Source organism: Nomascus leucogenys, chromosome 8 (genome assembly GCF_006542625.1).
Source record: "Nomascus leucogenys isolate Asia chromosome 8, Asia_NLE_v1, whole genome shotgun sequence".
Lineage (NCBI taxonomy): Eukaryota > Metazoa > Chordata > Mammalia > Primates > Hylobatidae > Nomascus > Nomascus leucogenys.
Genome location: NC_044388.1, coordinates 55,579,173 through 55,594,577, shown reverse-complemented (window position 1 = coordinate 55,594,577; position 15,405 = coordinate 55,579,173). Strand labels below are relative to the sequence as shown.

General features: G+C 49.6%; 1 protein-coding gene across 2 annotated transcripts in view; it reads right to left on the bottom strand.

Annotated features, from left to right (window-relative positions):
* RREB1 (ras responsive element binding protein 1) overlaps positions 1-15,405 on the bottom strand; it is a 143,604-nt gene continuing 128,199 nt past the window's right edge. The window contains exons 11-13 of one of the 2 annotated variants that reach the window (XM_030817264.1): positions 10,871-11,035; positions 4,225-5,022; positions 1-2,924 (exon numbers count right to left, since the gene is read on the bottom strand). In XM_030817264.1, coding sequence (XP_030673124.1) covers positions 2,467-2,924; positions 4,225-5,022; positions 10,871-11,035 — 1,421 coding nt within the window. In that variant the 3' untranslated portion in view covers positions 1-2,466. The remainder of the gene's footprint in view (positions 2,925-4,224; positions 5,023-10,870; positions 11,036-15,405) is intronic. The other variant, XM_030817265.1, reaches the window with a different exon arrangement.

The window sequence follows — 15,405 nt, the reverse complement described above, 5'->3', positions numbered from 1 at the left end:
GAAGATCCATATATATATATTTTTTTTGTAAAAGCCCTGAGAGAAGGAGAAAGAGAATCAAACAAAATGTATAGAAACAAATTAGCTGGACATGCAAACTAAGCTATGATTCACCCAGAGTTTAAACAAATCACAAATTTCACAGTTTAATATTGGGGGTGGGGGAAGGGCAAAAACAACAAACAAATAATACGTTTCTCCACCTCACTAATAAAATGTGGCAAGACCTTATTGACTACGAGGGTACAGATCAAGGCTAAGTAAAGCTTTAAATCAATAGTGATTATTGCGAGCGGCAGCCCCGGCTACACACGTCGCTGGGAGCTGATTACTGCTACATCTCACCGCAGCGTAGAGTTTAGTCACAGCTTCTCCCCACAATATTGCAAGTTTAGTGTGGAGAGTCGCAAAGAAAAAACACAAGAAACCCCAAATAATAATAACAACAAAAATAACAATTGTAATAATAATAATAAAAAAAAAAACCTAAGGGATGTATGAACTGGTTTTAACTAAGTAGACCAAGGGAACACTGGTTCTGATTTGCATTCATCTCTACAGTAAATAAAACCTCGTTTTTAAACTGGTTCATACATCCCTAATACAGTTAAAAATCATATATACCTCAACCTTTTTTCCTTTCGTATGCGAAGATATCACTTTTCATTATGTCAAGAATGTCTATCTTCCTTTGAAGCCTGGGAGGTTGGATTTCAGAAACTGGTGAAGTGGCGGAGAAAAGGGGGCGTGCATGTTTCTGTGCGAACAAGTCTACGTAAAGGAGGAGCACTGGGGCCAGAAAAGGCCAGGGGAAGGAAGTTGGGGTACAGGGGTGCCTCTCCAGGGGAAGGCAAGAGGCTCCACACACTGCAGCAAGCACAGGGGTCCCCAGCAGCAGGCTGGCTGGGGGCCCCTGAGGTCTTGGCTGAGGGACCAGGAGCTCAGGTGCAGTGGGGTACATTCTCCTCCCTGCAGGCGGGGACAGTGAGGGAAGTCTATTGCCTGCATAGGATGCAGGTAAAAATAATCCTGCCTTTTTGCACCCAGGAGTTTGGACTATTTAAGAAACTAGAAACAGCACATTTATCTTCAAGCACCAACCCCACATCGCAGGAAGGTAAATATAAACCTATTTCTCATCTGACATCTTGCATGTGTAGTTTTATTACCAGTAGTAGTATTTCCTCGCTTTGCAAATGACAGTAGCACAGCTGGGTAAGGCTTGGATTAGGCTTAGCAGGAAGACTGGGAATACCTCGCTCACGAGTAACGTGCCTGGTCACTGGGTCACTGCTTTGCTTTCTCCAAAGTCATCTCTGCAGTGCTCCAGGCACGGCCCTGGCTTCTTGATGCCTGTTCCCTGGACGCATGCATCCTCACTCCACCCTCTCTGAGCCGCTCCTGGGCCATGCTTGGGAAGACTGCTCACGGCCCCTGCTAAATTCTGCAGTGACAGAAGAAAGGCTTGTCTCATTACAGTAGAAGAGCTACCACCCAAGGGTGCCAACCACAGCCGCAGGCACACGTTAACACGGGGACCTGGGTGTGGCACAGGTCTCCCAGGACAAATATTGCCCATTTGATTCTGCTCACTGCAGAGAACAGCAAACTGATGAACTAATAATAATAATAATAATAATATTAATAATACATATACTGAAAAGGAAGAGGAGGCAATCAAATATATGCTATCCATGCATGTTTTCCATAGGTTAAGACGCCAGGGGAGTAACTCTTCTCTATAGTTAAGAATGGATGTCTTGAAACTTGAACAGTGACCATGTCTAATGCTGACAGAGTAGAAACGGACATGAGGCTGAAGCTAGAATCTTTCCTGGTTTTGGCTTGAAATCATATTGGAAACCTTCATCAACCACATCCTGTAATACCAAGGACCAGATGACAGCTCCACCATGAAGCACACAGAAAAAAGGAAAATGTCTATTTAAGAAATTATCATCTTATCCATCTTTCCTCTGGTCATTTACATGAAATTCACATCATTTTCTTCCAGTTATTGGCTATGGGTACCCAAGGGTATGTTTTTTCCTTCTGTTTTCAGCTCACAGAACAAACGGTGCTATCACAGATTCACAAGAACAAGCTCACACACACCAATACACAATAACGCTAATGCTCAAATGAAGAGGTCCTCTCCAGACAATTCATTATAATATTTGTTTTGTTTAAGAAGTCATTTTGGAAAAATACAACACCCACGATAATATGGAGGGATCCGGTAAGTAGTTAAGGCACTGGAATCGGCACGGGCTGTGGCCTCCCGCGCAGGCTGCGGTGAGGCTATGGCACTGAGCGAGCAGCCACGCTCCTGTTTGTCTCTCGCACTCTCTCTCTCTCTCTCTCTCTCTCTTACTCCCCAACAGCCAAAGGGCACTGAGGAAACCCCATGAAGTATAGACGCTTTGCTCTGCTGGCTTTTGTCTGTGCTGAGGGGGACTGAGGCTGTCACTCCATCCCCAGGAGCTGGGAGGCGCCGTCAGCTGTGGCCAGGGTTGGGTGGGCAAGCCTCTTGCTGCGCGGCTCCAGCAGGTCCTGCCCCAGGGCCGCCGGGCTCTCTGGGTTAAGGTCACCCTGGCCAGGCTCAGACGGCCGCCCTGCCATGACCTTCTCCTCCCTGTGGCTGCAGTCCTTGGTGGCACTGGCCAAGCCCTCCTTCCGGCTCCGGGTGACGGCCATGTGGTTGCTGGTGTTGGGAGCCAGCTCAGCCTCGTTCTCTGAGACGGGGTTGTTGCCGCTGTGGGTGGACTCGTTCTCGCTGTCCTCCTCACCCCGTTCTTCCTTGTCGCTGTCCTTCCCGTGGTGTTTGGCATGCCTAGCTTTCTGGTGGATCCGCTGGTGGCGAACCAGACTGTGCTTCAAGGTGAAGGTTCGCTCGCAGGTCTGACATTTGTATGGCCTTTCCCCTGGAACAACGGAAGAAAGAATTTCCATTAACCAAAAGGCACCAGTACCCACCGCACCCTGCTCTGCACAGGAAGAATGAGGCCCCCAGGCTATGTGCGGGGGGCCAGGACTCCTTCCTACTCAGCCAGAGGCCTCTTCCTTGAACCAGCAAACTGAGGACGGACAAGCTCCGTTTGCTGGTTCAAGCTGTCAGTTTGAGACCTTTCCTCTCCTTCCTCTCTCAGCCCAGGCACTCTACATACTGATCCAGAAAACCCAGGTCCCAGAAGCAGAAGCCTCAGGAGATGTGCAGACTGGCCTCGACCAGAGCCTGGGAAGGAATCTAGAGGGGGACAGGAGTGGACCCTCTCAGGGATCTGCATGGACAGTAGCACCTAGGTCAGGGGCACCAGGTACCCTCTGCATTGCGATGTGGTGCAGCGGGGGCTTTCCTGATGGCTCACACGCCAGGCCCGGGGCAAGGCCCACCACGCTTGTTGGGAGTCCAAGAATATCCCTCTTCTGAGAGCCAAGGACCCTGGCCCTTCACACGGGCAAGCGCAGGGCAGAGCCACCTGCACTGGGTCGGGGCACATGTGTTCATTGCGGGCTGCCGCTGTTGACAGGGAGGGAAGCAGCGGCTGAGAGGAGGGGTAGGTTATTCTGGAAGGAAGAAGGATGTACCTCTGGACTCCATGAGCATAATCAGGTCTTTGTGTCAAAGCAAGCGCTCCTGCTCTGGGGTCTGCAGCCTCCATCCTGTAGGTGGTGGGTGAACTCTAGGAACAGTGTGAAGGGCAGTGGCTAAGGGTCCTGCCCCAGTCACCTCAGCCGGGCTGCACGGCTAAGAAAGGAAAAGGCCCCCCTGACCCTAATGGATCACCCAGGGTGCCTGCCCCACAGCGGCCTGGGGCAGTGCCTGTCGTCCGGGCCACAGGACTAGACAGGACTAAGCGGCCCAAATGCCCAGCACAAGCACCCTCTCCTAGATACCTCTATGAAACAGGGCAGCTGTCACCCCCACTCTACAGATGGGGAGACGGAGGCAGCAGAGCTAAGAGGCGGATCACAGCGTTCTCAAAAACACAACGGCCAAGGACCCTCTCCTGCCTGGCTGTAGGAGGCCTGCACCGTCTTCGACGGCTAAGAGTGCAACTCCTTAAAACTCCTAGTTCACGGGCTTAACGGGCACACCGGCAACGTAAGCAAGTAAGCAAACGTTCTCCCGGTGGCCTCCGGCGCCGCTTCAGGGGAGCTCCTAGGAGAGGAGCCCAACTCGCCTCCTCTTGTTGGGCCGGGGACCTGGCCTGCCCTGGTTACCTGTGTGGGAGCGCATGTGCCGGGTCAGGTCCTGCAGCGACCAGAACCGCTTGTTGCACACGCTGCAGACCTTCTTCCTCTTGTCTGCCTTGCTGGCCACGCTTTTGGGGGAGTCTGTCTTTGGTTTCTTGTCATCGTCGCTCTTCTCCGAGGACCTTTTCTCGGCCGCGCTCTCCCCGTCGGAGGGGCCCTCAGTCTCCTCCGCGGGCTTTTCCACCGGGGCCTCCCCGGCACCCGGCGCCGACTCCACCACCCCCGCTGGGGTCTCGGGGGGCTTCTCCTCCTGCTCGGCGGCGGGCTGGGACCCCTCCTCTGCAATGCTGGCGCCATCTCCCTTCTCATCCTGGGGCTCCTGGTGGCCGTGCGCCTTCCGGTGGCGGCTCAGGGTGCCCAGGAACTTGAAGCTCTTCCCACAGGTGTCGCAGGCGAACTTCGGCTCCTGCGAGGCCGCGCCCCCGGCGCCTGCCACGCCCTCGCCCTCGGCCAGCTTGAAGTCCATGAGCTTGGTGGCGAAGTCCAGGTCCAGGCTCTGGTTGCTCGACGCGTCCTCTTCCGCGCCGTCGGCGTCCCCAGCGCTCTCCTCAGTGCCATGCTCTTCTTCCGGCTCATGGCTCTCCCCAGGCCCGTGCTCTTCCCGGTGCACCGTCGAGGCCGTTTCCGCCTTGGCCTGCTCCACAGGGGCATCCCCTGCGGCCTGGCGGAGCTCAGTGGCGCCCTCCGACGGCTGCTCTCTGTCCCGTGAGGTGAGGTCTAGCACTTCGCCCGCGGCGGCTGCAGTCTCCGCATCCGACTGACTGTCTGTGGGGCAAGCACAGCGGGGAGGGCTCAGAGGGGCACCACCAGGTACGCCCATGCCAGGGATGTCGCCGGGAATGGGCTAGACCCACGCCAGCAGCCTGAACCCCAAACCAGTGAGGACTTCTTTCGGCCCAAATCCTCACCACCTGTTACAACCCCCAGGAAGACCAAGATGACCCTGGGGACGTAAGAAAGGCAAAAGCAGCCTCCACATCACCTCAGGTGTTTTCCCAGGGCTGGCTGTGCCGCTGTGCCCCTGAACCCCTGGCTTCCACGGCCCCCCCCCCCCGGGAAGGTGTGAGTGACTCAGGCAGGGCAGACAGGGGCTGCGAGATAGGAGAGGGGTGCATTCCAGAGACTCGCAGCGCTAGGGAGGTTGAGGAAGCTTGAGTTATAGTTATTTTTCCAGTGCAAAGAGATCATACAAACATGCAACATACACAGGACCACCCCTACCCCTAATCCTCCAAAGCATGGTCTTGATGAGTTTCACAGGAAACGACCCCAAGCCTGCATTCTCTGTGTATGGTTATGCCCACTCTTGCCTGACGCTCATCTCCAGGTGGAGGCTGCAGAGACCCAAGGGGGCGCAGGCAAGCTTGTAGGCTTCCTAGCTGTCAGCCTCCCAGGTGTGGTGGAAATCTTTCAAAGGAAGGGCACCCTTGATGCCAGGCTTGGCAACAGCACACAGTGAGGGGAGCGGACTGTGAAAGGCTGTGGGTGCCTGTGAAGACAAGGGGTTCTGGGTTCCAGGCATCTCACCTACCCTGACTTCCTGCCTCTTGATTTGTTCCTATCTGTCCATTCCACCCAGTAAAACTGTATGTGGAAAGCCTATCAGTTTTCAACAGTCCTTTTAAGGGGTGGCACAGTTGCAATATTCACATCAAACAGTGTCAAAAAGCCTTCTCTTTACTAAGGTTGAAAGAGGACTTAATAACTTCTTAAAATTATGCACTACGACAGTACGTTGGAAGCTGGTGGGACCTATTATTTAGCTGCAGATCCTATGTCTGATTTATTTTTTATTATTATTTTTTCAAGACGGAGTTTCGCCTTGTCGCCCAGGCTGGAGTGCAATGGTGTGATCTCCACTCACTGCAACCTCCACCTCTCAGGTTCAAGCAATTCTCCTGCCTCAGCCTCCCGAGAGCTGGGATTACAGGCGCCCACCACCATGCCCAGCTAATTTTTGTATTTTTAGTAGAGACGGGGTTTCATCATGTTCGCCAGGCTGGTCTCGAACTCCTGACCTCAGGCGATCTACCCACCTCAGCCTCCCAAAGTGCTGGGATTATAGGCGTGAGCCACCGTGCCCGGCCACTGTCTGATTTATTACTGCAGGGATTCAGAAGTTCCTCTGATAATGAGGTGGATGAAAGTCATTGTTTCATGGCACAAGTACGAAGATGCCCCTCCCTCGATAGACCAGATGTGATTGCAGTCCTTGAGCCAGAAGATTCACGCACCTCACCTGGATTCTCACTCGACGTGATCAGGTGTAACTACAATGTCAACCTGCATCCATCACTCCTCCTCAATGTCACATGCTTGATTATTTGCCATCAAGGCGGTCAGGAGGGCTGGGGTAAGGAGCTGGTCCTGCCCCGTCCTGAGGTCTGAGGAGACAGTACCTACTGTTCACACCTGCTTGGGGCTTTAGGCTTTACCCACAGCCATCTGCATAACGTGGCTACTTACATCATTTCATTTCATTAGCTTTACACTGACTGCACTTTTTGGCAGCCACTGTTTGGGTATCTCAAGAGGTTTCAGAAGGAAATATTATGGTGTGAATATAAAATTTTAAAGAAGAAATGATTTTGCAAAATTATCCAAAAGCTTAAAGAATATGAGTCCTGGGATATGCACACCAATGTCTGGGCCACGTTCCAAGGAAAAACGAGATGTTCGTTTTCTTGAATCATTTCAACAGAGAGCATCTATAGAATGGATATTGGTATAAACTCTACAATAAAAATACAAAATGCTCGATTTGTTTGCTGGCTTTGTGGGTAATTTCCCTCCCTAGAGTCAGGGTCTCCCTATGTTGCCCAGGCTGGTCTTGAACTCCTGGGCTCAAGGGGTCCTCCTGCCTTGGCCTCCCAAAGTGCTGACGTTATAAGCATAAGCAACTGTGGCTGGCCTTTGTAATTTTTTTTTTTTTTTTTTTTTTTTTTTGAGATGGAGTCTTGCTCTGTCACCTGGGATAGAGTAGTACAGTGGTGCAGTCTCAGCTCACTGTAACCTCTGCCTCCTAAGTTCAGGCGATTCTCCTGCCTCAGACTCCTAAGTAGCTGGGATTACAGGTGTGAGCCACCATGCCCAGCTAATTTTTGTATTTTTAGTGGAGACAGGGTTTCACCATGTTGGCCAGGCTGGTCTCAGAACTCCTGACCTCAGGTGATCCACCCTCCTCGGCCTCTAAAAGGGCTAGGATTACAGGCATGCGCCACCACGTCCGACCGGTAATTTTTAAAAGAAGGTTTAATCTCTGGTTACTTCCCCTTTGTCCCCAGTATATCCTAGACTACACTTCCATTATTTTTTTTTTTCAGCAAAGAACATGCATTATTTTAACTGCACAGAACATATTTAACATGATAGAGCTTTAAAAAAAGTAAAATAAATTTTGAAACAAAACCCAAAGAAATATAAGATCAAATTGTTCCTGCTCTCAGGCCCTTCCTTTGCACGGATAATGGAGAGAGATCACCCAGAGTACAATGAAAGGCCAACTCCCTCTGGACACAGGGGGCTTGGTTGTATTCTACCAAACTCCCACTAGGGGGAGTGTTTTAGCAGTGTAGGCTGTGCCCTTCACATTCTAAACAACTGATTTTCATTAGTGATTCTGATGAACAAAAAACTTCACCTCTTCACCTATCATGAATAGTCAACTTATAAGGCCAGGTGCTGTATAAATCCCCGCTCTCAACACCCAGACTCCCAAATGCAGGTAGCTGAGCTGATGACTTTTTATAAGCAATGCTACCTTAAAAATATGCAGTTCTTCCCTCGCCCCATCAGTCCCTTGGTTTGTGTTGTTCAACAACTAAGAAAACTGCTAGAGGAAGCAGAAGGAATCCTGGTAGATAATAAACCCGCAGCTCCTCCTACAGGACAGTGGAGACGGCCCTAGTCAGCTCAACAATTAAAGATCTATTGCTTCCTAAAAATTAAATGTGCCTCAACCGATGTGACAGACTACCAACCTAAGTAATTATCTGACCTGGCAGGGGTGCCTTTGCAGGGGAAGCCGCTGTGTCTGCACTCTACCCAAAGCATTTGAGGATTGAGAGGGTTTCCTGAGGTGCAGTCCATGCTGACACGTGAGACTTCTGTGCTGGTAAAGGTGGCCACATGAAGGGAGAGTTTAAACACTTTCATGTTTATACGAATTAAAAACAGCCCTATATAGGTGCCTACAAACACAAAGACGGGGCATCATCGGAAGAAGGACCAAGGGCACATCCCTCAAGGGCAGAGGGGGCCAGGGTGCCTCTCTCTGTCCAGGACAGTGAATGAAGCATTTCACTTGAAATTCGAAAGTTTAAAATGGACCTTTAAGGGAGAACTGCCCCCACTGTGGCATTTTTAGCATTCTTTTGGGGGACTTTATGACACTGAAAAAAGTCAGACCTACATTATAAAACATGTGTAGGAATTTTAAGAAAATGCCACCTAGGCATATAAGCCTAGAAAACCCCTCAAGGACCTCCTTGGTCTTTTTTTTTTTTTTTTTTTTTCCCCTTTTTTTAAGTGGTCTTCCTTCAAAGCCTCACTTTTTAAACTTCATTGCGGGGGGGAACCCAGAATGAAGGCTTCGCCCCATGTCCATCATGCTCATCTGGTTTTTAAAATCCTCCTTGAAATCACTAAACTCTGCCTCCCTAACCTCCTTTCTCTCTCACTTAAATCTCAGTCCCTTTTCTCACCATGGACTGTGACCACAACTAAACCAAACATATTTTCTCTTTGCTGGTTTCACATAACAACTTTCAGTGACTTTTCTTTTTCTAGAGGCTTTGTCCCTTCAAGGAAACCTATATAACTTCTGGGGTGGGGTGGAGGTGGGAAAGGGCTTTGTTGGGATTTCGAAAACAAAACTTATGACTGCAAACTTATAAATACACTTGGTGCTGAACTGAAGCTAAGACCACCAATTCCCACTCAGCTTTGTGTCTGCAGATGCCAGCAGGAGCCCCAGTCTTTGTTCCTCCCTTATGATAAAGAAGCTGGATGCAAAATGCACATCCAGCACGGAGTTACTAAGACTTATTTGTAAACATGGAAACCCAAGGGCTCCCCCTCAGCTCCCTCAGTTACTGGCTGCTTTCGCTACTGTGGAACCACTATGGGAAGATCACAGGGCAGCTTTCTAAACCAGGCTGAAAGAAAATGTTCCAGACTAACAGATAATGTGGCGGCTGATGGTTAAACATTAACAGGATGGTCTGCAGCAAACGCGTGCCTGCCAGCACTGGTGCGCGCTTCCCGTGGGCTGAACTACAGGTCATCTTTGGCTCACAGGGGTCCAAGTTAGGCTAAGATTCCGTGGGCACCCACATCTTTCTTCACTCAAAGATACTGGTGAGTTACGTGGAAGTGGAAGCTGGGGAAGCAGTGAGCAAACCAGCTTACCCTTTCACACCCTCAGAGGATCTGGCTTAGACTGGCGGTTGGGCAGTCAAGAGCACTCACAGCTGGTTTCACTAGGGCTCAGTGGGAGGTGTAGAGATGGGCAAAGGGTGGCCTCTCCACTCCAGATACACTCAGTATCCCTGTAACCAAAGTAAGGACAAGGGGGCTAAGATTAATGCCCAACCCTCTGTCCACACTGACTCCTGAGGCAGGGGTGCCTCATAACTATAGGGCACCCCATCTCCACCCTAGTCAGAGGAACAGAAGCCACAGAACGCAAATACAACCCTAAAAAAACATAGCTGGGGGGATCTCTTCGCAGCCATGAGATAGTGTCAGGTTTTCAAGACTTGCAGAACTGGACCCAGCACCATGATGCTGTCCCTGTTACTAAGTGCCAACTGGCAGGGTATCTAAGTGGCCTGCAGCACGCTGGCTTTCGTTTTGTTTGCTCTTGGGGGTGAGGATGGAGAACCCCAGCAGTCCGAGTGGATGGAGTGTACTGACAGAGGACACGAGTAAATTCAGAAACTGTAAGGGAAACAAGGTGGCACAAGACGTATCGGGCAGCCGTTAATTGCTCTGCGGGTGCTGGAGGGAGGAAGCACACATCAGCACAGGAGAATAATACCCGGATTCAGGTCAAGCAGAGATGTGATTAAAGAAAGGACATGCACAGTGCTTTTTCAAACAAGGACAATCTTACACCGGGAAGAGAGTTATTGAAAAGAAGAACACCGCACCCCTCGTTCCAGCAATACCCTGATATCCCGGGGAGCCCAGGCCTGCTCCCAAGGAGGCTGCAGAGGCTAAGGCTCCCCAAACCTTTAGGTTTCACATCCCCTTTACATGAGTTCATACCCAGGGCTAAAGTTGTAGGCCTTCCCATACATCCCACCTCCCAACATCGGGAACAAAGGCCTCTTCTGCCAAGAGGGTGACAGATCTTCCCTGGCAGCCCCGAGAGTCACCGAGGGGCACTGTCACTGTTTTCTGCTGTCTGTCTAGGCGATCTGACCCAGGAGTTATGCTCCCTCCCAATCATCAGCAGGGCCTGCCTTTCTATTAATAGGCTGTGGGCTCTGAATCCTACAGAGAAGTGAACAAGCAGCCCCTCCACAGCTCGGACCGGAGTTTGCTACAACTCTTCACCGAACTCCTTTCTCTCCCTCTTCCTGGGTTCTTGTTCACCTGGCGGCACTACCTGTGCTATCATGGGATCCAACATCACTCTCTTTTGACTGGGGGATAAGCCCGTTTCTTCTCAGGGAACAGGTGGTAACTCCGTGTTTGCGCAACTGGTGGCGTTCACAGTTAGATTTGGTAGAAAAGAAGGCATCGCATTTTTGACAAGGGAAGGGTTTCTGACCTGAAGCAGGAAAAAAAATATATATTTATCTGGCTTTCTACTGCAATGAAATAGAAAAGTCGCTTTTGTTTATTCTCCTGGGATCATTGGCAGTTGTTCCCCCCTCCTCCACCCCTTCAAGAAAATTAACAAAACACATTTAAAAAAAAAAATCAATGACTAAAATGATCATTCTCCCTTTTCCTAAGTTGAATGGAATACGAATTTTTGTCTTCAAAATACTAAAATAAATGAAACCGAAAAAATATACATTTAAAGTAAAACAATGGTATTACAATTAAAATATTAATGACAACAAAAAAAAGCGAATGAAGAGATTTTAGAGCACAGCAAGAAAACACCTATATTCTATCACAAAGAGAAAGATGCCCTCTAACGAGCTCTAGTGTGGCAAGGACACTGTAATATGGACACTAGGAAATCCAATGGGGAACCCGTGGGTATCTTTGGGGGCCCATGAAGAGAAGAAGTCAGGGACAGCCCCCAGCCAGGGTGGCCAGTCGCCCTTCCTGGCCTTGGTGGCTATGTCCCTCCCACAGGGGAATGGGAGCAGTGAGTTGTGACTTCCCAGGACAACTCCTGTCTGACTTGCTGAGACATCCTGCAGTGACCTCTGCTCAAGTTCACCGTCGTCCTAGGTGGCAAGAGTCAGGAGATCTTCTCATTAAAGATTCTTTGTTCCCCCTGCTCCAAGCTTGGTTGCAAATGAGTGACCAACACGTAACTATGTCTGCATTTGATCATGTGCTCCACTCAACAGATGTGCATGCGAAGAGGACATTTTGGCAGCCCTGCCTCGCCCCTAGACCCATCCCAAATGCACAGATGGGTGAACCACTGAAAGAGGCACAGTCCCCTCCTGCTTTGGTCTGCTACCCTCTCCTTTTACTTGGATTCCTTTTGTGCTGTAAACGTCATGTTTCAAAATGCAATCGAAGCTCCTCTACGACTTGTCCTGGGTTTGTGTGGATGCATGTGAGGGAGAAAGAAAGCACAAGGGAAAAAGGAGGTGGAGAGGAAAAGAGAGGAGGGAGGGAGGGGATCAGGAGCCTTCAGGAGATGGAAGTCGGTGGTGCATCATTTGTGTATCACTGAATTCCTCCCTTTCCCCCAAGTCGCTGGAGTCCAAGGTCCCAGTTGCTAATGTTACAGGGTAAAAGGTTTTGTGTATTAACCTACATGACTTCAGAGCTGGGGCCCAGTACTTTTGTCCCATAACCCTGGGATTGCCACAATTAAACACAGCTCCCTGGAAACACAGATCACAGGGGCCTCTGGCGTTAGATTAATGTCGATAGAAGCCTGAACTAGTGCAGGTGCCCAAGGCCACGCACTCCCCTGTGAATGCACAGCAAGGGCCTGGCACCTGGGGACCAGCCAGAGGGGCCATGTGTTTTCCCAGGGGAAGGAGGGACTAGCCTTGACCGGCCTGGCTGTGTCACACGACTCCAGGGGGCGCCATTCATACAGAGCCTGAAGGTGTGGACCTGGCAGCACCCCCATGACGGCATGGCCACAATTTCACATCAGGAGTAATAATCAGAGACAGAGGACGTTGATTCCCTCCTGAGCTAAAAGACCCTTTAAGATGATGCTTACAAATCTCCTCAGGCACTTTTAAGAATAAAGATGCTCGCAACAATCAAAGACAACAGAATTAGAAACCTGGAAAGGGCAGAATCGGAAACCCAGAAACCCGGCCTGTGTGCTTCTGAGTAGCTCCACAAGACAACCTGAACAGAAATGGAGAACCCCACTGACTGTTTTCAGGGTCTCCTCATATCATTCTGCAAAATTTATTTTTAAAACATCCACATCAAAAAAAAAAAAGTGTGACTAGTTGTACAGTATGACAGTGTTTATGGTGCATCTTCCAAATTACTTCTTGTGGTCATGCACGGTGGCACACGCCTGTAATCCCAACACTGTGGGAGGCCGAGGTGGGCAGATCACTTGAGGCCAGGAGTTCAAGACCCAGCCTGGCCAATATGGTGAAACCCGGTCTCTACTAAAAATACAAAAATGAGCTAGGCATGGTGGTGCACACCTTAATCCCAGCTACTGGCGAGGCTGAGGTGGGAGGATCGCTTGAGCCTGGGAGGCGGAGATGGCAGTGAGCAGAGATTGTGCCACTGCACTTTAGCCTGGGCGACAGACAGACTCTGTCTCAAAAATAAAATAAAATGAAAAAAATTACTTATTGTTTGTCATTTAAAATTGAACACAGTATTTAATAATTTCAAGTAAAAATAAAGTACTTTTAACATTTTATCGTCAAAAGGTAACACTGCTGCTTCTCTGAGTCTGGCCAGATTGAGAAAAGAACTGGGCCAAGAGGAAAACAAGTAAGAAGCTACTATGATAGGATTCTTGATTTCAAAGAAAACAATCGGCTTCTCGCTCCCCCTGTCACATGGTTTACTCTGTAATTTTCACACTGGTAAGTGCGTCACCTTTACAGTTGGTTAGGACTGCCAGGCTGACGTCCCCATGAGAAGGTCCCTATTAATGCTAAATTCAGAAAACAATCCATGATGTGAAAGCATTGCATCAAAGTACAAAGGCTCCCAAAGTGACATAACAACTCACACGAGTCATTAAAAGCTCGCATTTCACTGCGTAAGTCTGACATTTTTACATAGTGGTGGGCTCTCTGGATTGCAGGGATGCAGGAAAACGGGCTCGTTTAGTATTTTATAATAACACAGGTTTCAAAAACACTTGTTGGCCAGCCATCTATATAGAAAGTAGCAAATGATTCTATTTATTTGGGAGCTGCCACGAATAACTGCTTTAGGAGGGGATTTGTAAAAGCACCTGTAACCACAGGGAGTTACCTGCGCACTCAGGACCTACAGCATTCTGCAAGCCCCAACACGAGTGCTTAAACCATCAGCCAGCTGGGCAGAGTGGCTCATGCCTATAATCCCAGGACTTTGGGAGGCCAACGGAAGTGGATCGCTTGAGCCCAGGAGTTCAAGACCAACTTGGGCAACACAGTGAGACTTTGTCTCTACAAAAAATAAAAAAAAAAGGCCGGCATGGAGGCTCACACCTGTAATCCTAGCACTTTGGGAGGTCGAGGCTGGTGGATTACCTGAGGTCGGGAGTTTAAGACCAGCCTGGCCAATGTGGTGAAACCCTGTCTCTACTAAAAATACAAAAAATTAGTTGGGTGCAGTGGCGCGCGCCTGTAATCCCAGCTACTCTGGAGTCTGAGGCAGGAGAATCACTTGAACCGGGGAGGCGGAGGTTGTGGTGAGCCAAGATCGCGCCCCTGCACTCCAGCCTGAGCTACAGAGCAAGACTTTGTCTCAAAAAATAAAATAAAAAAATTAGCCAGGCATGGTGGTGTGCACTTGTAGTCCCAGCTACTTGGGAAGCTAAGCCAGGAGGATCACTTGAACTCAGCCAGGAGTTCAAGGCTGCAGTGAGCTGTGATCACGCCACTGTACTCTAGCCAGGCTGCTTGGGTGACAGGGTGAGAGCTTGTCTCAAAAAAAAAAAACCTCCAAAAACAAACAAAAAAAATTAGCCAGTGTTTACTCTCCCAGAACAGTCAAGAAATGAAGAAGGACTTTGGGGCAAGAGAATAGTGAACAGTGAGAATAGTTTGATGAGGAGACTGGGGCCTTGGCCTCCAAGATAAAAAAAAAAAAACCAAAAAAACAGAACTGAAAACATTTCTGTTCATTTTTCAAAGACAATCAGGGTTAGAAAGGTGGGGTCTAACTAGCATAGAAAACCTTGCAGTTGCTTTTCTTTTTGTAACAAGATGACAGCCTGAGCAGCCCAGCCATCTCTCTGTTGCTCCTCCATCCCTGCATGCAGGTATCTTTCTTTTGGCATTTTCTCTCTGTATTTGGCAGAAGTGTACACAGGACTGGGTACAAATGGCCAAAGCTGTCTTTTAAGAAAGCTAAAAGGAGCCAAATACAAGTGGTGTCCTAGGTGCTTTCCACACCCAGGTTTGGATGACTCACTGACCGAAGCTGTGACCCTCATTGCCAGGTAGGAGCAGGGAGGAAAGGGTGTGGGGGGAAAGCCTGAGCCGGCTCAAAAAAGGCACTCAAAGCACCCGTGAGAAAGTGAGCAAGCCAGGGAAGCCCAGAATGGACACCCCATAGTCCCAAGCCCATCACTTTGGGACAAGGAACCGGAGAAAAGGGAAGGGGGAAGAAAATGAGGACAGAGGCTAGAACAGACTGGCTGTGTTTTCTGGCACCCTCTCCTCTACCTGTGGCCTAAAAACACACGAGATGCTCCCGAGGGGTAAAGGCAGGAACAGTGCACTCTTGTCTCCTATGGAGTGGCGCGTTTAGGTAGAGAAAGGTAAGGAACCAGGAACTGTCCTCATCAGCAGGAAAGTA